The 22,017-nt window shown below is 42.9% G+C and overlaps 1 protein-coding gene across 3 annotated transcripts in view; it reads right to left on the bottom strand.

Annotated features, from left to right (window-relative positions):
• CYP27C1 (cytochrome P450 family 27 subfamily C member 1) overlaps positions 1-11,772 on the bottom strand; it is a 54,507-nt gene extending 42,735 nt beyond the window's left edge. The window contains exons 1-2 of one of the 3 annotated variants that reach the window (XR_004917549.2): positions 7,368-11,769; positions 6,523-6,972 (exon numbers count right to left, since the gene is read on the bottom strand). Coding sequence is in view for 2 of the 3 variants with exons in the window: in XM_036092937.2 (XP_035948830.1) it covers positions 6,523-6,918 (396 nt within the window). In the remaining variant the exon portion in view is untranslated. Of the gene's footprint in view, positions 1-6,522; positions 6,973-7,367 lie in introns of all 3 variants that reach the window. The other 2 variants (XM_036092937.2, XM_036092936.2) reach the window with 2 other exon arrangements.
• Between the last annotated feature and the right edge of the window lie 10,245 nt (positions 11,773-22,017).

The raw sequence follows: 22,017 nt of genomic DNA, 5'->3' as shown, positions 1-22,017 counted from the left end.
GCTACCCAGAGCAATCTATACCTTCAATGCCATGCCGATCAAAATTCCAATGACATTTTTCAAAGTGCTGGAACAAACAATCCTAAAATTTGTATGGAATCAGAAAAGACCCCGAATCATCAAGGAAATGTTGAAAAAGAAAAACAAAGCTGGGGGCATCACGTTGCCCGATTTCAAGCTATATTACAAAGCTGTGATCACCAAGACAGCATGGTACTGGCACAAAAACAGACATATAGACCAATGGAACAGAATAGAGAACCCTGATATGGACCCTCAACTCTGTGGTCAAATAATCTTTGACAAAGCAGGAAAAAACATGCAATGGAAAAAAGAAAGTCTCTTCAATAAATGGTACTGGGAAAATTGGACAGCCACATGCAGAAGAATGAAACTCGACCATTTTCTAACACCATTCACAAAGATAAACTCAAAGTGGATGAAAGACCTCAATGTGAGACAGGAATCCATCAAAATCCTAGAGGAGAACATAGGCAGTAACCTCTTTGACATCACCCACAGCAACGTCTTTCAAGATACATCTCCAAAAGCTAGTGGAACAAAAGCAAAAATGAACTTTTGGGACTTCATCAAGATAAAAAGCTTCTGCACAGCAAAGGAAACAGTCAACAAAACTAAGAGGCAACCCACAGAATGGGAGAAGATATTTGCAAATGACATTACAGATAAAGGGCTGGTATCCAAGATCTATAAAGAACTTCTCAAACTCAACACCCAAAAAACAAATAATCAAGTCAAAAGTGGGCAGAAGAGATGAAAAGACACTTCTCTGAAGAAGACATACAAATGGCTAACAGACACATGAAAAAATGTTCATCATCATTAGCCATCAGGGAAATTCAAATCAAAACCACATTGAGATACCACCTTACACCAGTTAGAATGGCCAAAATGGACAGGGAAAGAAACAACAAATGTTGGAGAGGTTGTGGAGAAAGGGGAATCCTCTTACACTGTTGGTGGGAATGCAAGTTGGTACAGCCACTTTGGAAAACAGTGTGTAGGTTCCTCAAAAATTTAAAAATAGAGCTACCCTATGACCCAGCAATTGCACTACTGGGTATTTACCCCAAAGACACAGATGTAGTGAAAAGAAGGGCCATATGAACCCCAATGTTCAGAGCAGCAATGTCCGCAATAGCCAAACTGTGGAAAGAGCCGAGATGCCCTTCAACAGATGAATGGATAAAGAAGATGTGGTCCATATATACAATGGAATATTACTCAGCCATCAGAAAGGATGAATACCCAACTTTTACATCAACATGGATGGGACTGCAGGCGATTATGCTAAGTGAAATAAGTCAAGCAGAGAAAGTCAATTATCATATGGTTTCACTTATTTGTGGAACATAAGGAATAGCATGGAGGACATTAGTAGAAGGAAGGGAAAAATGTGGGGGGAGGGGAATTGGAGGGAGAGATGAACCATGAGAAACTATGGACTCTGAGAAACAAACAGGGTTTTAGAGAGGAGGGGGAGGGAGGAGGGGTTAGCCCGGTGATGGGTATTAAGGAGGGTGCATACTGCATGGAGCACTGGGTGTTATACAAAAACAATGGATGGTGGATCACCACATCAAAAACTAATGATGTATTGTATGGTGACTAACATAACATAATAAAATTAAAAAAAAAAAAGCAACAGTAACCATGACAATGTAATAGTGACATGAGGATAAACATCTAAACCACGGGAGTAGAACTGAGAATTCAGAAATAAACCCGTACATCTCTGGTCAATTGATTTTCAACAAGGGTGCCAGTGCCAAGACAATTAAATAGGGGAAGAATAGTCTCTTCAACAAATGCTGGGACAAATGGGTATCTACAGGCAAAGAATGAACTTATACCCTTCTCTCATACCAGATATAAATATTACCTCAAAAGGGTTCAAGTCCTAAAGGTAAGAGCCAAAATTATAAAATTCTTAGAAGAAAAGACAGGGGTAAATCTTCATGACCTTGAATTTGGCAATGGTGTCTTAAGATATAATACCAAAACCACAAACAACAAAAGAAAAAGTAGATAATTGGACTTCATTAAAATTTAAAACTTTGGTGTTTCAAAGGACACTATAAAGAAAGTAAAGGATAATCCCCAGAATTGAGAAAATATTTGCAAAGCACATATCTGATAAGGGACTTGTATGTAAAACATATAAAGAACTATGACAACTCAATAAAACAATGAACCAATTAAAGACTGGGCAATTATTTGAATGGACATTTCTCCAAAGAAGATATACAAATGGATAATAAGCAGATGAAAAGAAGCTCAACATCATTAGTCATCAGGGAAATGCAAATCATAATCACAATGAGATGCCACTTCACACCCACTAGAATGGTTGTAATCAAAAGGATAGGTAATAACAAGCCCTGGCAAGAATGTGGAGAAATCACAACCTCTTACACTTGCTGGCTGGAATGTACATACTGCAGCCACTTTGAGAAACGGTCTGGCAGATTCTCAAAAGGTTAAAATCGAGTTACTATTTGACTCTGAAATTCCACTCCTAGATATATATCCAAAGAAATGAAAACATATGTCTATACAAAAATAAACTTATACTGAACGTTCATAGCTGCATTTTTCACAATTAGGAAAAAGGTGGAAACAATCCACGTGTCTGTCAACTGATGAATGGACAAGCAAAATGTAGTATGTTCTTACACTGGAATATTATTTGCCCATAAAAAGAAATGAGGCACTAGTACACACCACAACATAGATGAACCTTGAAAATGTGATGCTCAGTGAAAGAAGCCAGACACAAAAGACCACATGTTATGATCCAGTTATATGAAATGTCCAGAATAGGCCAGTCTACAAAGACAAAAAGTAAATTAGTGGTTGCTTATGGCTGGGGGGATGGAGAGTTGGGGAGTGACAGCTAAATGAAACAATATGGGGTTTCTTTTCAAAGTTATGAACATGTTCTGGGGCGCCTGGGTGACTCAGTCATTAAGCGTCTGCCTTTGGCTCAGGTCATGATCCCAGGGTCCTGGGATCAAGGCCCGCATCAGGCTCCCTGCTCGGAGGGAAGCCTGCTTCTCCCTCCTCCACTCCCCCTGCTTGTGTTCCCTCTCTCGCTGTCTCTCTCTCTCTCTCTGTCAAATAAATAAATAAAATCTTTTAAAAAAATAAATGAATAAATAATAAAAAATAAATAAAGTTATGAACATGTTCTAAGGCTAAGTGGGGTGACTGTTGTATGGTATGTGAATTATATCTCAATAGCTCTAGTACCAAAAAACAAAGAGAAATCACAATAAGTGTAAATGGGTTAAATAAATAAATAAATGAGAGAGAGAGAAAGTCCCTTCCAGCCTGGCTCAGCATGGCACAGCCAGGTCTGAGCATATGGGGAAAATGACTAAGTCTCTCTTTGGTATCTGCCAACATTTCTCATCACCCCAATTCTCAACCTCAAAAATAGCAGGCCAGAGAGTCCATTGTCTCTCCATTCTTCCTTCTACTCCTCAGGTAGAAGATACTCACTTCCTTATCAACCTGGGTGAAGTCCTCCCACCCAGAGATGAAAACACTCAGACTCAACTGGAAGGTGTTCCTCTGGGTCTCTGAATGGGAGCCATGGTTGAGATGACTGTTAATAGCCAACTACTGGGAAATGGGTCACTCCCCAGGCAAATCCAGCTACTGAACAGGCACCATCAGCACTAAGGAGCAACTGACCAGGCACGAGAAAGAACAAGATGGATGACCCAGATAGTGTACAGCACTTTTTTGCTAGTGGACCACAGAAGAGTACAGTCAGTCCCGGTACTTAGAATTTATATAGACATTAAGAGCACAGACACTGGAGTTTGAATCTTAGCTCAGTGTGTACTAGCTAGGCAACCTTACCCACTGTACTTCAGTTTCCTCACCTGTGAAATGGACAAATAATAGAACTTCCCTCACATGTAGGACTAGAACTGTGCCTGGCACATGAAAAGAGTTCTAGAAATGTTCATTATTCGTATTTACATGTTATGATTATAGCTTACGAAGCCCCTCCACAGCCCTAATCTCATTTGATCACATAATAACTTGTGAGATGGATGAGGACTGTCAGACTTCTGCACAGACAAGGAAAACGAGGTCTAGAGAGAGTAAGTGATTAGCCAAGACTCCACAGGTGCATGTAGAGGGCCAGCATTTGAACACAGGGCCCTCCTGCTCTGTCACATCTGAAACAGCCTCTAGCGACACAGGCTAGGATGTTGCTCTGTCACTAATTAGCTGCGTGACCTCGGGCAAGTCACTCAGTCAGCACTTGGGCCTTCCCCACCTGTACGGGAAAGACTTGAACCATATAGATGACTGGCAAGCTAACACTGTGTGATCACGAGTCTAGTAAAGTATACTGGAGGTAATGGTCACAGAGTAACTGTCTTCCTCCTACAAGGGCCTCAGGAGCAAGCTGGAGAGCAGGGCAGAGGGTTTTACTAGAATCTTATTCAGTCTAGAGCAACCTGAGCACACCTGCAGTGGGGTAACCCCAGGCCATAAAGCACTCCCTGAGGTCCTCAGAGGGGTTGCAGGAGGATTCCCACTCTTGTAAATGAGTGCTATTTGGAGAATAAAGGAAAAGGGGAGCCCAGAAGGACAACGGAGCTGGGAACAGTTGGGGCCTGTCTACTGTGTTTTGAGAAAGCACAGGTGAGTCAGTTCCGTGACTGTCCTCTGGCAGGTGTGCGCCACCACTCCGGACCATCACGGTGATAGGTGTAGTCTGAGCCTTGGGCAGGAGGGTTGCGTGTAGGATGATGGCGGGAAGCAGGGCAGATGCAGGGAAAATGCCCCTCTGAACTGAGACACTTTCTGGTGGTGGAGAGGTGGCTCTCTAGGCCACTTCTGCTAGACATGCAGGTTCTAACAGTGGTCAGCTTCTCAAAGAAACCTGTGCTGCGGAACCAACTGTGGGCTTATGCTGTGAGGATAAAAGCAGATGGTAACAGAAGTGGATAAAAGTAAAAAAATAATAATTAATTAAAATTTTTAAAAAAAGCAGAAACAAAAATATCAAGCTGTACTGACTTGTCCACAGTCAATAACAAAACATGTTTTTCCCCATTTGAAAACTATCACATCCTGATATCTTATGTCCAGATTCCACAGGGAAAAGAAAGAAAATCCTTTTTGACCCCTAGAAGCATGTCAGGTGGAAAACTGTGTAGGGTTGGTGTGGGGGATGGAGAGGAGGGTCTGGAATTTCAGTCAAATTAAACTTGCTCCTGAGTTCGGTTTTTTCTCCCAATGAGGTTTCTGCTTCTCTAGCCCAATCAGGGCCTCTGCACCATCAGGTATGTTTCTTGGTTGAGGGAATGAATGAATGACCATGACCGCAGGCCAGGTGGGTGGTCACGGAAGGCTTCCTTGGAGAAGTGCTTTGAAGGATGACCCATGAGTTTTGAACAAAAGTAAGTGGGACGGGGGTGGAGGGAGGGTGTTCTTGGAAGCGGTTAGAAGGCCCAGATCCCAGAAAGAAGTGTGCGCAGAGGTGGGAGCCTGAGGAAATGAAGAAGTCAAGTAAGGAAGCAGCTGCCAGAGCGAGAGGAAAGGAGATCCCATGACCCTTGCAGGTGGAGGGTCCCACCTTGCAATGAAAGGCGCAATTTGGGATGGGGAAAAGAAGGGAAAACTCAGGGTCAAGATGAGAAACTGTAGGCTGACGTGTCCCAAAACTCCCACAGGTTGTTGGAACGACTGGGTTCTTCCTAGGTCCCTGCCCGAGTCCTGGCTTGCAGCCGAGGTTCATTTACATTCGTGTGGCGACCCCATCACTTGGAGGCTAAGCAACCTGTGGCCTCCGAACCTCAGATGTTTGGGGGAGGGGGGCGTGTTTGTTTTCCATTTATAAAACACAAGCAAAAAGGACCAGAAAGGGACGCAACATGACCTCGGCCGGCCGCGTAGACACGGTGCTCTGGAGAGCTCAGAGCTGCTCGCAGCGCTCCCGGGCCGGGCCCCCGACGTCCCCGCGAGAGAAGGAGTTCTTCTGGGCCCCCCTCGGGGCCATCCCGGGGCTGGACCGCGACTCCCTCCGCTGGGCTCCGCAAGCCTCAACCCGCGCCTCCGCCTGCGGGGGTCCACCCCGAGCGGGCCTCCTACCTGGGGACAGCTCCCAGGCACCCCTCCTCGGGCTCACTCCCCAGAGCCCTCTCCCCGGCTCGCCCAGCGCGGAGACCCTGCCCTGGCGCCCTTCCTTGAAGCCCCTTTCTTGGCGCCCCCTGCCCGGCGTCCCCTCCCCGGCATCCGCTGCCCGGTGCCTCCTTCTTGGGGTCCCTCCCGGGCGACCCTCCTTGACGTCCCCTTCCCGGCCGGGCTTGGCGCCCCCTCCCCGGCATCCCCCCCCCGGGACCCCCTCCCTGGAGTTCCTTCGGGCACCCTCCACGGCGCCTCCTTCCGGACGCCCTCCGGCGCGCGCGAGGCCTCCGCGCTCAGAGGAACTTCCCTGGCCCGCTCCCCTTCCGACCCCGCGCGCGCTGCTACCTGGATCTCGTGGATGCGGCTGAAGCCGTCCTTCCAGAAGAACTCCACCAGGTTGGAGAGGCTGCGGGGCCCCGGCATGGCGGCGAGGCTGCGGGGCCCTTCGGCCCGGCCCCCGGCCCGCGGCGCTCCCGGCCTCCCCGCTCCTTTGTCCTCGGCCCGCGTCCCCGCCGGCAGCCGGGCGCCCTCGGGCCGGGAGGGCCGTGAAGCCCCGGCGCTCAGGAACCCGCCTCGCCCGGCAGCCGGGCTCACTCGGGCGTTCAGGATTCGCGCCAGGAGAGCCATTGCAGCCGTTTGGGTTGGTTGGTTGGTCGAAGCAATTGTTTTGTTTGGGGAGATGCTGCCCTTTGGTGTTGCTCTTTGCTTCAGTGTGTTCGAGCAGCGCTTCTTCGAACTCATACCGCCTGGGCATCAGTTTACACAGACCATTATTAAAGGCTCCCTCCCCTAAGGCTGGGAAAAAAAAGGGGGGGGGTGGTCTGTGATTAGACTGCAAGAGAATGAGGCGGTTACCTTTTCTTCACATCACATTAATTCACCACTTAAGCGTTCTTCAAAACCACAAAATTTTAAGTTCAACCCCACTTCTGACCATGGCCAAAAAAAAAAAAAAAAAGAAAAGTCTACTGGAATTTTCAAAAGTATTTTCTTCCTTAAAAATTACTATGGAGAGTACACCCAAAAAATCTAATTCACTATATATATATATATGTATGTGTATATATATATGTTTTAGAAACCGCTCTTCATGATTTCAAGCTATACAGTTATAATTCAACACGCAAAAATGTTAGATGATTTGTGCATGTAGTTCGTGATATTGTAAAATGGCCACATTATTATTTTACCATTAAGTTTCCATGAGAATTGTGCAGTCTCCGTCTGGCTTTTATGAGTCTCCTGGATTTTATCCCAGCACACCACTGCAAGTAGTGAGGAAGTGTGGTGCTTGAACATTGGCTTGCGCATTTGGCAAGTTTCTGGTCTCTTGCAAGGATCGCCAAGGCTCCGTCCTGTTAAACGCAATGCTTAGAGAAAGGAACACACCTACGGGAGAAAGTAAGAGAGGATCTTGCCAGAATAGGTTCAGAGCCCAGTGCCTTGACGCAGAGAGGAAGTTGGCCACTGAGGGAGGGACTTGGCATGGGAAGGGCAAGAAGTGTGTCATCTGGTTTCAGGAAGGGAGCCCAGATTCTGAATGAGCAGTTCAACAACTTACCCTGAAAACTGAGAACGTTACTTAAAGATTTCATACAGTTTGTACTCGTGCAGCTGAAGGAGAAAAAAAAACACACACACCAACTACAAACACCAAGTATTGTTACTAAGCAAAACTAGATCTATTTTTTGATTAATAGTTTATGCCTTTACAGTTCTGTTAAATCTACACTGGGCTTATAATAATTGTAAGTATGTAAGTGAAGCAAAGATGGCCACAGTTATTCAATTTCTAGAACTTACTAATAAGTACTCCGCAACTCTTATTTATAAAGCATTGTAGCTGCAAGGGATTCAAAGAGTAAGCCATTGAACCTGCCCATGAGGGCTCATAACCTATAAGAGGAATACAACAGGCACACAAATCCAAGCGGGATTACCATCAGTGTCATAAAGCTGGTACAGAATATGATTGGATTTTGTGGGAAGGAGCGATCACACCTACTTGAAGGGCTGGTGCAGAAGAAAGACCTCCTAAGAGAAGTAGCATTTCCGGCAAGGTTTGAAGACCGGGCTCAATTTCAGTAATCAGAAGTGGGGCAGCCGTTGTTCGAGGAGAGTATGAAGAATGGCACAATGACTTTGTTTTGAGAGACTTTTTTTAAGTATTTCTGAGGGTTACTGGTCCTCCGGAACGAAGATTTCATTAAAGGGAACTTACGTATCATAAAGGGACCTTACGTATAGAAGGCAATTCAGTCCATTCTAGACAAGAAACTGTTAAATATAGAATTATATATAAAGTGATGTGGGGCGCCTGGGTGGCTCAGTTGGTTAAGTGTCTGCCTTGGGCTCAGGTCATGATCCCAGGGTCCTGGGATGAGCCCTGAGTTGGGCTCCCTGCTCCTCCCCCCACTCATGCTCACTCTCTCACTCTCAAATAAATAAAATGTGTTTAAAAAAATATAGTGATTTAAAACATGGCTACATCTTTATTAGGGCTAACTAAGAAAAAGCCTGTGGTTGAAGACAGGAAGGTAGAGGGGAGTAAAAGAATACAGAGAAAGACAAGGAGGAAGAAAGATTTAATCATGCACAGAAACAGGTTTTCAGGGAGCACTCTTGCTCTCCTATGTCTTAGGATGTCATCTCTGATGATGTCTAAAGCTCGTTCCATAATTGTGGATACAGATAAAGTTATCAGTTCTTCATATTTGCCTCAAGCCCTAATGAAACTGAGCCAAAGGCTATTTTAGAATCTCAGTGCAGTGGTATAAATTATCAATCTGAAATTCTGCAATAGAATAGTATATTGTTTTCTTTTTTTTCTGTTTTCTTATTACTGTTTTGTAGCTAATTATTATTATTAGTGGAAAATGTATATAAAACCAGAAATAGAATAAATCATTCTGATTTATGAGGCTTTCTGAGACTTTCTTTCACTCTAACCTAAATAAATAAATAAATAAAAATTATAAAGTAACTATTACTTTGGTCTTTGTGCAGTTTTTTTCAATGAATATTGCTTTTATAATAAAAAATAGTTTATTTGAAATGAATGATTCTCATAGTTATGGGGAAGTTTAATGGGAGAAAATAAAGGGTGGACTGTTATAAAAATCTGAAATGCAAGTAAAAAATGACTGAAAAAAAATTTTTTCCAAATAGGAAAATACTGTTCGTTTGTTTGTTCCTTTCTCCCCCAGTGAACAAGAGAAACAAAAATGAGACTCTGATTTCTAGTAGACAGGACAGCACTCTCTGTCCTCATCTGACCTGAAACCAGGAGATTTTGCACAGCTGGTTTCCTTCAACAAAACCAGCTTATTGGCAGTACATAGGGAAACAATGAGGTGCCCTTACCCAAGAGAAAAAAAAGGGAAATAAAGTTGCCCTCTAGAAGTTGGACGAATAAACTCTACACACATTAACTATCTATCTGTGGAAGTAAAACCAAGATATATAGTCTTTAAAATCTCCCAGAACTCAAATCAAGGTGACCTCAGATGAATCTCTAGGATGCAAAACTGGAATGTGGGGGCTGGTAGGTAAAAAAAGCTTAATGACGTGTATTCGTGGAATAGAGTAGGGATGATCAAACAATCTCAGAAAAGAGAACTAGTGTACAAGATGTTCTAGGAAGCAAGGCTTTCCATTCCCAAACCCAAACTTGCCGGTCACGGTGAGTCAGGAATAATTTGCCAAGCTTCATATGGTCTGGGGGAATATCTCTCCCCCATGCTGGCTTCCCGTGCTCTGATTCCTTGCCCCGATTGGTTTCATTTTCCATCTTTAGAATTAATGATGCCTCTAAAAAAAATTAATGGTATGATCTTGCTACTTCCCCACACCCGTCAATTAAAAGACAAAACAGAAAGAAAATGAAATGAAGATATTCTGGAAGACAGAACTGGGAGATCTCAAATCCTCTTTCTGTGAGTAAGCTGGGGCTCTTTAAGCCACTGCTGACATGTAGCCCCAACCATCCCCGTCAGTTGAGGCAAAGAGAAAAACTTCCCTCTTCCTCAAAGGTATGTGGGAATTCTCCAGTGGGGTTCATTAGCCAGCAAAGCTTTAGAAGTGGTTGTCTAGCTGCCAAAATACCTTTAACTTCTGGGGCAGAGAGCGAACAAAGGCTACCTGATGTGCTGGGCATGGGCAGGGGGTGCCCAGTGGTAAACCACTAGGCGTGGGAGGCAGCCTCCTGCCACCCTTGGCCTTCCCTTCCCCATGTGCCCATGTTCAAGAGGAACAAAGGGATAACCTGGAAACCTCAGCGTGTTCGGTGGCAGGGTATGGGCTCCTGGGACCGGCATGCCCACAGGAAACAGGAAGAGAAGCAGACCTCTGGTTGACTCTCAACTCAGGGATGCCTTGGGTCTGTCACTGCATTATTGTTATTTTATGTCTAATCCTTTTTAAGGACCCACAGTTCTCCTTAGACTGAGAATCAGTATTTCCCCACAAAATCACCCTAAGTTCATGGAGGCCTGAGGCCCTTGCCAGGCCAATGAGAAGAGTGCACAGGCTTCCACTATCCACAAAAGTCTTCTCAGCATGTAAAGCAGGCCCTGAAATATGAGGAGCCCAGGCACTGAAATACACCCTGACGAAAGCAGACCATAGCAAGACGTTCTGTGCAAGACAGACCTACTCAGAATCAAACTGTCCTCCCTTCACCAGTGGAAGGAACAGTGTTAATAATAACTGTAATTTATTGAGCATTTACTATATGCCAGGCATTACACAGAGATCCTCACGCAGCTTCTCAATTCTCATAAAAATCTCCATTTTATACATGAAAAAACAGACACAGAAGTTCAATAAGCCCATGGTCACCCAGCAGTAAGCAGTGCAATCAGGATTCAACCAGGCCTTGGGCTCCAAGCCCATAAATTTAGCCAAGCACTGTACACTCTCAGCTAAGCTTCCACACAACAGCATCAGAGGGCAAAGCAGGAGTAGTAAATGGTCTCTGAAAAATGCCCTAACATGTAGGAAGTAATACTGTATGGAAAAAACAGTTCTGTAGACATCTAATGTCCCAGATCTTAGACCCAGATCTGAGTTTTGACCAAGCCTGTACCTTACTACTTGACCTTGGGGAATTCACCCAAACCTCTTAGCTCCATGTCAGATATATTTATCTCATTTATGAGGTAAGAACAAAGGATGGTCTGAAGAAATATCTGAATTCTAAACTGAGATCTTAATATATCTCAGAAAACCTTCTTTAAGATGAGAAATTTGTCAGGATGCAGTAGAGTTTATTATTAGTGAAGATCCACTACGGAAATCTTTTAAAGGAAAACAAAAATTCCAGATATGAAACTGGAAGAAGAAAAGCAAAAAGTAAAAGATCATTTGTTTGCACCCAGCACATTACTTTCCCAGCAAGCACTTTTACCCAGGGACTCTACAGCCTCAGGAGAAGAGACAGAGACAGTGGACAGGACCCACCTCAAATGGCACTGATGTTGCCAATGCTCAGCAACCGCTGCCGACAAAAAAGTAGAGAGACCACACCCAAAACTTGCCTTGGTCTCAGGCTAGGAGGGCCTGGTGGGACATAGGCTAATTATGTGAATGGGTGATTCCCAAAGTCACCTGTAGGGTGGAGAAAATCCACTCTTAGCCACTGAACCCTCACTGTCTCCCTTCTCTTCCTGGGCCCTCTTCTTGCTGGCCACTCCCAGGCAGAAGAGGAAAGTACCAAGAGCCTTTGGAGACCACTGACCAGGTTCAAATCCTGGGTTTTCCAGCAACCTAATTAACCTCTCTGAGCCCCAGTGTTTTCATCAGAAAAATGGAGACAATAATAATTGGGTGCCTGGTAAAGATCATCCATAAGAAAATCCATAATCTCATACTTAATGAAGAAAGACTAAAGTTTTCTCCCTAATATCAAAAACAAGGATATCTGTTCCTGCCATTTTTATTCAGCATTGTACTAGAGGTTCTAGCCAAGGCAATTAGATAAGGAAAAGAAAAAGGAAAAAAAAAAAGGAACCCATATTAGAAAGGAAGAAGTAAAACCATGTGTTCACAAATTGTAAGGAATCCATACACACACATATTTAAGCTAATACCAATCCATACACACCAAATATTTAAGCTAATAAATGAGTTCAGCAAAGTTGCAGGACTCAAGATCAATCTACAAAATTGGTTGTATCTTTACACGCTAGCAATGAACAATCCAAAGATAAAATTAAGAAAACAATTCCACTTAAAATAGCATCAAAAAGATTAAAATATTTAAGAATAAATTTAACAAAAGAAGTACAAGACTTGGACACTAAAAACTATAAAATATCATTGAAAGAAATTTTAAAAATAGTCAGTGGAAAGTCATCCATATACATGAGTTGAGAGACCTGACTTAATATCATTAAGATGGCAATATACCTCCAAATGATCTATTGATTCAGTGTAATCCCTGATAAAATTGTAGCTGCCTTTTTTTACAGAAACTGACAACCAGATCCTAAAATTGATATAGAAATGCAAGGGGCCCAGAATAGCCAAAACAATCCTGAAAAAGAAGAACAAAGTTGGAGGAGTCATATTTCCTCATTTCAAAACTTACTATATAATCAAGGTGATGCAGTGCCGGCATAATGATAAACACTTCAGCAATGAGATAGAATTGAGAGCCCAGAAATAAACACATAAAACTATGGGCAATTTATTTTCAACAAGTGTGCCAATACAGTTAAGTGGGGAAAGAATTCTTTTCAACAGATGGTGCTGGGACAACTGGATATTCACATGCAAAAGAATGAAGTTTGACTCCTCCCTCATGCCATTTGCAAAAAGCAACTCAAATATAGGCCAATGATTTAAATGTGATGAGCCAAAACTATAAAACCCTTGAAAGGGAACAGGTGTAAATGTTTATGACCTTTGATTAGGCAATGGTTTCTTTTTTATTTATTTATTTATTTATTTATTTTTAAAGATTTCTATTTTTGGACAGAGAGAGAGAACACAAGCAGGGGGAGTGGGACAGGGAGAAGCAGGCTTCCTGCTGAGCAGGGAGCCTGATGCGGGGCTCGATCCCAGGATCCTGGGATCATGACCTGAGCCCAAGGCAGACGTTTAACAACTGAGCCACCCAGGCACCCCTAGGTGATGCTTTCTTAGATATGACAGCTAAAGCACGGACAACAAAAGAAAAATAAGGGACAATTGGCTGGCTCAGTTGGTAGAGCATGTGACACTTGATCTCGGGGTGGTGAGTTCAAGATCCACGCTGGCTGTAGAGCCTACTTAAAAAAAAAATAAGTTGCAGTTCATCAAAATTTAAAATCCTTGTGCTTCAAAGAAAGTGAAGGAAAGTAAAGTGGCAACCCAGATTTCCAGTTTCTGGTCTGACATATAAGGAGCTTGGAAGTCATCACTCTTGTACTAACAACAAAAAACTGAAAACTAAGTTTCTTAGATTCAAGAGAGAACTGAGGTCATAGGGCAAGCTGCTACCCCATACATTGATGAGACCAACATGTGAGTACAGAGAATCATAACATACAAAAGATGAAGCCCAAGAGCAGAAGCTCGACAGGAAGCAGAACCAGAGTAGGGAAACTGAAACTGTAAATGGTGAACTGCTGGAGGCTCAGTGTGGGCAAGTTTGAGACTAAAACACCAGATGTCCACTCTTACGGAAGCCCTCAAACTTTTGTGAGTTTTACCTCCAGGAGCCCTACCAGGTTCTGACAATGAAGATCAGAAAAAAATACCGCCATACTTCCAGAATTGGGAGGGGTGTTGAGGGAAGTCATTGAGATGTGACCACCAGTCAACCTACAAGTGGAACTGGGCACTTGGAGGTTCCCCACCCCTCCCCTGTCCTTTGGAATGTGTGTTCCACTTGTTTTCCCTGTTTCCAGAAGCTGCCCCAAGGATACAACCTTGAGATAGAAATGTGGTGTTGGGACTATCTGGATGGTATGCATGACTGCACCCAGTTAAGGCATCTATATAAACTTTAAGATTCTGGTGGAGTAAGTGCAGAAGTCTACTTATTTTGAGCTGCCTAAGACAAGCCCCATAAGTAGATTTCCTTGCATATGAAACCTGCCACCTACCAATCTGGAGGGCTCTGCCTCTCACTTTGGTCTCTCCTTGCCCTCCATGTACCAGGGGCTGGTTTCAGATTTCACTCAGGACGCTCCCAAAGAAGTTGCAAACTAGCAAGGGGAAATACATTAGAACACTCTGTTTTTAATAAGGCCAGCTTTCAAGAAAAGCTATTTTACGAGAGCCTAACTGACTGAGGGTTTACCGGAGCCTAGCCAACCTGCAGGAAGGGGAGTACTCAACAGCAGCCCACGCTAGCCTTCCTGTCCCGCCGAAGGGGGCAGTGGATCTGAGAAGCACTTGAGCAGGTCACTGCACAGGCTCACTAAAAGACTGAGCCCTAATCATGAGCTGAGAGAATGTTTCCCTTCCCACACATCTTACTGGGACATCAGTAGGGCTCCTGTGCAATAAAGGGAGGCAAAACCAAAAAAACAGAGGAAGTTTAGCCTCTGACACAACTACAACAAAGAGTAAACACAGTCTAAGTCCTAGACAGGTAAAGCCTCACACTAATGGCATCTTTACCTAAGTTCCTTTTAACCACTACATCATGTCAGGCTTTCAACAGAAAATTATAATGAAATCCTAAAAGACAAAAAACACTCTGAAGAGACAGAGCAAACATCAGAACCAGACTCAGGAATGGCAGAGATGTGGGAATTATTAGACTATGAATTTAAAATAACTATGATTAATATGCTAAGGGCTGTTATGGAAAAAAGTAGACAACATGAAAGAATAGATGGGCAATGTAAGCAGAGAGATGGAGACTGTAAGAAAGAATTGGAAGTTAATGCTAGAAATCAAAAACACTGTAAAGAAATGAAAAATGCCAGGCTTATCAACAGACTGATCACAGCCCAAGAAAGAATCAGTGAGCTTGAAGAAATGTCAATAGACACTTCTAAAACTGAAATACAAAGAGAAATATGAATGACAAAAAGAACAGAATATCTAAGAACTGTGAGGCAATTTTAAAAGGTGTAACATAGCGGGGGAGGGGAAAGATGGCGGAGGAGTAGGGGACCCTATTTCAACTGGTCCCCAGAATTGAGCTGGATATCTACCAGACCACTCTGAGCACCCACGAAACCAGCCTGAGATGTAAGAAGATCTGGATCTCTACAAACAATATTGCAGGCGGTTGGTTTTGAGGTACGAAGCAGAGAGCCGTGATTCTGCGGGCAGATATCGGAGGATAAATGGAGACAGGAGGGTGGCTGGACATGGGGATCCTACACCGCCGGTGAATGACAGCCTCGCGCGCTGCGGATGGGGCACAGACTCGCAGACCGGTAGCATCGGGAAAGGACTTTAGGGCAGCCCCCGGGGTGGAAAACCAGACCGGCGGGGTCGCGCGCACGCGAACCTCAGCCACCCGGACAGAAACCCGGAGCATCGGTCGTGCGCACACGAACTGCAGCCTCCGAGATGGAAACCCGGTGTGCCGGGGTCGCGCCGGTGAACTGCAACCCCCGGGGATGGAAACCCCCAGTGGCGGAGTCGCGCGCGCGCGCGCGCGCGAACTAGGAGCGGCTGGTGGTTTGAGAAGCACAAGGGGCAGAGACGTGCCCCAACCTGGAGGCAGGACTGGGAGCGCTGCGGAGGGGCACACAACCCAGGACGCTGCAGTTTATAGCAGCACAGACAGAAACGGAGACAGTGTGGCCTGGAGAGCTCACTGAAGAACAGACTGAGGTCTCTCTGCTCTGAGGCAGAGGGTTGGAACGGTCTCTTCCGCTCTGACTTGCGGAAGAGAGGCGGAAAGCCGCCAGGGAAAGGCGCCAGAGAACAAAAGCCCCAAAGACTGATTCCCACTGAGCCCATCCCCCGCCACAGGGGCGCAGGGCAACTCCGCCCAAACAGGGTTGCCTGAGTAACAGCGTGGCAGGCCCCTCCCGCAGAAGACAGGCTGGGAAAACAAGAGGCCAGCAACCCTAAGGTCCCAAGAAAACAGGTGCATCTTGCTTGGGTGCTGGTCAATAATTTCGACTCTATACATTCCCTCAAACACCCATCAACAGAATGAGTAGGAGGAGGAGCCCCAAAACAGAAAAGACTCAGAGATTATGACTTATGCTGCAGATTTACAAATGGATGCAGACATAACCAAGATGTCAGAGATGGAATTCAGGCTAGCAATTGTGAAGACAATGGCTAGAATGGAGAAATCAATTAATGGCAACATAGAGTCTCTAAGGGCAGAAATAAAAGGTGAATGGCAGAACTTAAAAATGCTATCAATGAGATCCAATCCAATCTAGATAATCTAACAGCTAGGGTAACTGAGACAGAAGAGAGAATAAGCGATCTGGAAGACAGTATAATAGATAAAAAGGGAAAAGAGGAGGCCAGGGAAAAACAACTCAGAATCCATGAAAATAGAATCAGAGAAATAAGTGACATCATGAGGCGTTCCAATGTCAGAATAATTGGAATCCCGGAGGGAGTGGAGAGAGAGAGAGGGCTAGAAGATGTATCTGAGCAAATTGTAGCTGAGAACTTCCCTAATCTGGGGAATGAAACAAACATTCGAGTCCTAGAGGCAGAGAGGACCCCTCCCAAGATCAAGGAAAACAGGCCAACACCCCGGCATGTAATAGTAAACCTTGCAAATCATCTTAAGGGCAGTTAGGGGGAAGAGATTCCTTACATACAGAGGGAGGAACATCAGAATAACGTCAGACCTATCCACAGAGACCTGGCAAGCCAGAAAGGCCTGGCAAGACATATTCAGAGTACTAAATGAGAAGAACATGCAGCCAAGGATACTTTATCTGGCAAGGCTTTCATTTAGAATGGATGGAGAGATGCAGAGCTTCCACGACCAGCAGAAGTTGAAAGAATATGTGACCACTAAGCTGGCCCTGCAAGAAATATTAAGGGGGGTTCTATAAAAGGAGAAAGACCCCAACAGTGATATACAACAGAAATTTACAGGGACAATCTATAAAAACAACATCTTCACAGGCAACATGATGACAATTAATTCATATCTTTCAATAATCACTCTCAACGTGAATGGCCTAAACGCTCCCATAAAACAGCCCAGGGTTGCAGATTGGATAAAAAGACAGGACCCATCCATATGCTGTCTACAAGAGACTCATTTTGAACCTAAAGATACATCCAGACTGAAAGTGAAGGGATGGAGATCTATCTTCCATGCCAGCGGACCTCAAAAGAAAGCTGGGGTAGCAATTCTTATATCAGACAAATTAGATTTTAAACTAAAGTCTGTAATTAGAGACACAGAAGGACACTATATCATTCTTAAAGGGTCTATCCAACAAGAAGATCTAACAATTGTAAATATCTATGCCCTCAACATGGGAGCAGCCATCTACATAAGCCAACTGTTAACCAAAATAAAGAGTCATATTGATAACAATACGTTAATTGTAGGAGACCTCAATACTCCACTCTCAACAATGGACAGATCATCTAAGCAGAAAATCAACAAGGAAACAAGAGCTTTGAATGATACATTGGACCAGATGGACCTCATAGATATTTACAGAACATTCCACCCTAAAACAACAGAATACTCATTCTTCTCGAGCGCACATGGAACTTTATCCAGATTAGACCATATACTGGGTCACAAATCAGGTCTCAACCGATACCAAAAGATTGAGATTATTCCCTGCATATTCTCAGACCACAATGCTCTAAAACTGGAACCCAATCACAAAAAAAATTTGGCAGAAATTCAAACACTTGGAAGCTAAAGACCACTCTGCTCAAGAATGTTTGGGTCAACCAAGAAATCAAAGAAGAACTTAAACAATTCATGGAAATCAATGAGAATGAAAACACATCGGTCCAAACCTATGGGATACTGCAAAGGCGGTCCTAAGGGGCAAATACATAGCCATCCAAGCCTCACTCAAAAAAATAGAAAAATCCCAAATTCATCAACTAACTCTACACCTTAAAGAACTAGAGAAAAAGCAACAAACGACACCTAAGCCATGCATTAGAAGAGAAATAATTAAAATTAGAGCAGAAATCAATGAATTAGAAACCAGAAACACAGTAGATCAGATCAACGAAACTAGAAGTTGGTTCTTTGAAAGAATTAATAAGATTGATAACCACTGGCCAGACTTATCCAAAAGAAGAGAGAAAGGACCCAAATTAATAAAATTATGAATGAAAGGGGAGAGATCACGACTAACACCAAGGAAATAGAAACAATTATTAGAAATTATTATCAACAACTATATGCCAATAAACTGAGCAATCTGGATGAAATGGAGGCCTTCCTGGAAACCTATAAGCTGCCAAGACTGAAACAGGAAGAAATTGACAACCTGAATAGGCCAATAACCAGTAATGAGATTGAAGCAGTGATCAAAAACCTCCCAAAAAACAAGAGTCCAGGGCCTGATGGATTCCCTGGGGAATTCTACCAACCATTCAAAGAAAAAATAATACCTATTCTACTGAAGCTGTTTCAAAAAATAGAAACAGAAGGAAAACTTCCAAACTCATTCTATGAGGCCAGCATTACCTTAATCCCCAAACCAGGCAAAGACCCCATCAAAAAGGAGAATTTCAGACCTATATCCCTGATGAATATGGATTCCAAAATCCTCAACAAAATCCTAGCTAATAGGATCCAACAATACATTAAAAGGATCATCCACCACGACCAAGTGGGATTTATCCTCGGGATGCAAGGGTGGTTCAACATTCGCAAATCAATCAATGTGATAGAACACATTAATAAGAGGAGGGAGAAGAACTATATGGTCCTCTCAATTGATGCAGAAAAAGCATTTGACAAAATACAACATCCTTTCCTGATTAAAACTCTCCAGAGTATAGGGATAGAGAGAACATTCCTCAAGCTCATAAAATCCATCTATGAAAAACCCACAGCGAATATCATCCTCAATGGGGAAAAGCTGAGAGCCTTTCCCTTAAGATCAGGAACACATCAAGGGTGCCCACTCTCACCACTGTTGCTCAACATAGTACTAGAAGTCCTAGCAACAGCAATCAGACAACAAAAAGAAATAAAAGGTATTCAAATTGGCAAAGAAGAAGTCAAACTCTCGCTTTTCGCAGACGACATGATACTTTATGTGGAAAACCCAAAAGACTCCATCCCCAAATTACTAGAACTCATCCAGCAATTCAGTAATGTGGCAGGATACAAAATCAATGCACAGGAATCAGTTGCTTTCTTATACACTAACAACGCAACTGTAGAAAGAGAAATTAAAGAAATGATTCCATTTACAATAGCACCAAAAACCATAAGATACCTCGGAATAAACCTAACCAAAGAGGTAAAGGATCTATACTCTAGGAACTACAAAACAGTCATGAAAGAAATTGAAGAAGACACAAAAAGATGGAAAAATATTCCATGCTCATGGATTGGAAGAATAAACATTGTTAAAATGTCTATGCTACCCAGAGCAATCTATACCTTCAATGCCATCCCGATCAAAATTCCAATGACATTTTTCAAAGTGCTGGAACAAACAATCCTAAAATTTGTATGGAATCAGAAAAGACCCCGAATCGCCAAGGAGATGTTGAAAAAGAAAAACAAAGCTGGGGGCATCACGTTGCCCGGTTTCAAGCTATATTACAAATCAGTGATCACCAAGACAGCATGGTACTGGCACAAAAACAGACATACAGACCAATGGAACAGAATAGAGAACCCAGATATGGACCCTCAACTCTATGGTCAAATAATCTTTGACAAAGCAGGGAAAAACATGCAATGGAACAAAGACAGTCTCTTCAATAAATGGTGCTGGGAAAATTGGACAGCCACATGCAGAAGAATGAAACTCGACCATTCTCTAACACCACTCACAAAGATAAACTCAAAGTGGATGAAAGACCTCAATGTGAGACAGGAATCCATCAAAATCCTAGAGGAGAACATAGGCAGTAACCTCTTTGACATCGGCCACAGCAACTTCTTTCAAGATACATCTCCAAAAGCTAGTGGAAACAAAAGCAAAAATGAACTTTTGGGACTTCATCAAGATAAAAAGCTTCTGCACAGCAAAGGAAACAGTCAACAAAACTAAGAGGCAACCCACAGAATGGGAGAAGATATTTGCAAATGACACTACAGATAAAGGGCTGGTATCCAAAATCTATAAAGAACTTCTCAAACTCAACACCCAAAAAACAAATAATCAAGTCAAAAGTGGGCAGAAGAGACGAACAGACACTTCTCTGAAGAAGACATACAAATGGCTAACAGACACATGAAAAAATGTTCATCATCATTAGCCATCAGGGAAATCCAAATCAAAACCACACTGAGATACCACTTTACACCAGTTAGAATGGCCAAAATGGACAGGGAAAGAAACAACAAATGTTGGAGAGGTTGTGGAGAAAGGGGAACCCTCTTACACTGTTGGTGGGAATGCAAGTTGGTACAGCCACTTTGGAAAACAATGTGGAGGTGCCTCAAAAATTTAAAAATAGAGCTACCCTATGACCCAGCAATTGCACTACTGGGTATTTACCCCAAAGACACAGATGTAGTGAAAAGAAGGGCCATATGCACCCCAATGTTCAGAGCAGCAATGTCCACAATAGCCAAACTGTGGAAAGAGCTGAGATGCCCTTCAACAGATGAATGGATAAAGATGTGGTCCATTTATACAATGGAATATTACTCAGCCATCAGAAAAGATGAATACCCACCTTTTACATCAACATGGATGGGACTGGAGGAGATTATGCTAAGCGAAATAAGTCAAGCAGAGAAAGTCAATTATCATAGGGTTTCACTTATTTGTGGAACATAAGGAATAACATGGAGGACATTAGGAGAAGGAAGGGGAAAATGGGCGGGGGGGAATTGGAGGGAGAGATGAACCATGAGAGACTATGGACCTGAGAAACAAACAGGGTTCTAGAGGGGAGGGGGGAGGGGGGATTGGTTAACCCGGTGATGGGTATTAAGGAGGGCACATACTGCATGGAGCACTGGGTGCTATACGAAAACAATGGATCGTGGATCACTACATCAAAAACTAATGATGTATTGTATGGTGACTAACATAATATAATAAAATTAAAAACTACAAAAAAAAAAAGAAAGAAAAAAATTAATTTTATCATTGGTTCAGTAATATGGAATTATTTGATACTAAGTAAATAAAGATAAAATACACAAGTTTGTAATTACAAATGTACCTAGTAAAGCAAAAACACAGCATTCTTAATTAGTAAAAGAAAAATCAATGGAACAATAAAAACAGAACTATTACTAAAAAAAAAAAAAAGGTGTAACATACACATAATGGAAATACAAGAAAAATAATAAAGGAAAGAAGAAATATTTGAAGTAATAATGACTGAGAATTTTCCAAAATTAATAACTAATTAATTTTCTAAATTAATGACCAAACTACTGATCTGGAGGCTCAGAAAACATCAAACACGATACATACCAAAAAAAAATCTTTACCTAGACATGTCTTATTCAAATTGCTAAAAATCAAAGACAAAGAGAAAATCTTGAAAGAGACAGGGAAAAAATACCTTACCTGTAGAGAAGAAAGGATACAAATTATACCAGACCTCTCTTCAGAAACCATGGAAGCAAAAGGAGAGTGGTGTGAAAAATTTAAGGCATTAAAAAAAGAAAAGAAAACCCACCAACCTAGAATTCTGTACTAGAAAAATTATTTTTAAAAAGTGAAAGAAGGGTGCCTGGTTGGCTCAGTCAGAGAAGCATGGGTCCTGAGTTATCAGGGGTCA

The sequence above is a fragment of the Halichoerus grypus genome, chromosome 4 (genome assembly GCF_964656455.1).
Source record: "Halichoerus grypus chromosome 4, mHalGry1.hap1.1, whole genome shotgun sequence".
NCBI lineage: Eukaryota > Metazoa > Chordata > Mammalia > Carnivora > Phocidae > Halichoerus > Halichoerus grypus.
Note: the sequence above shows the minus strand (reverse complement) of the source record. Positions and strands in the feature narration are given on the sequence as shown.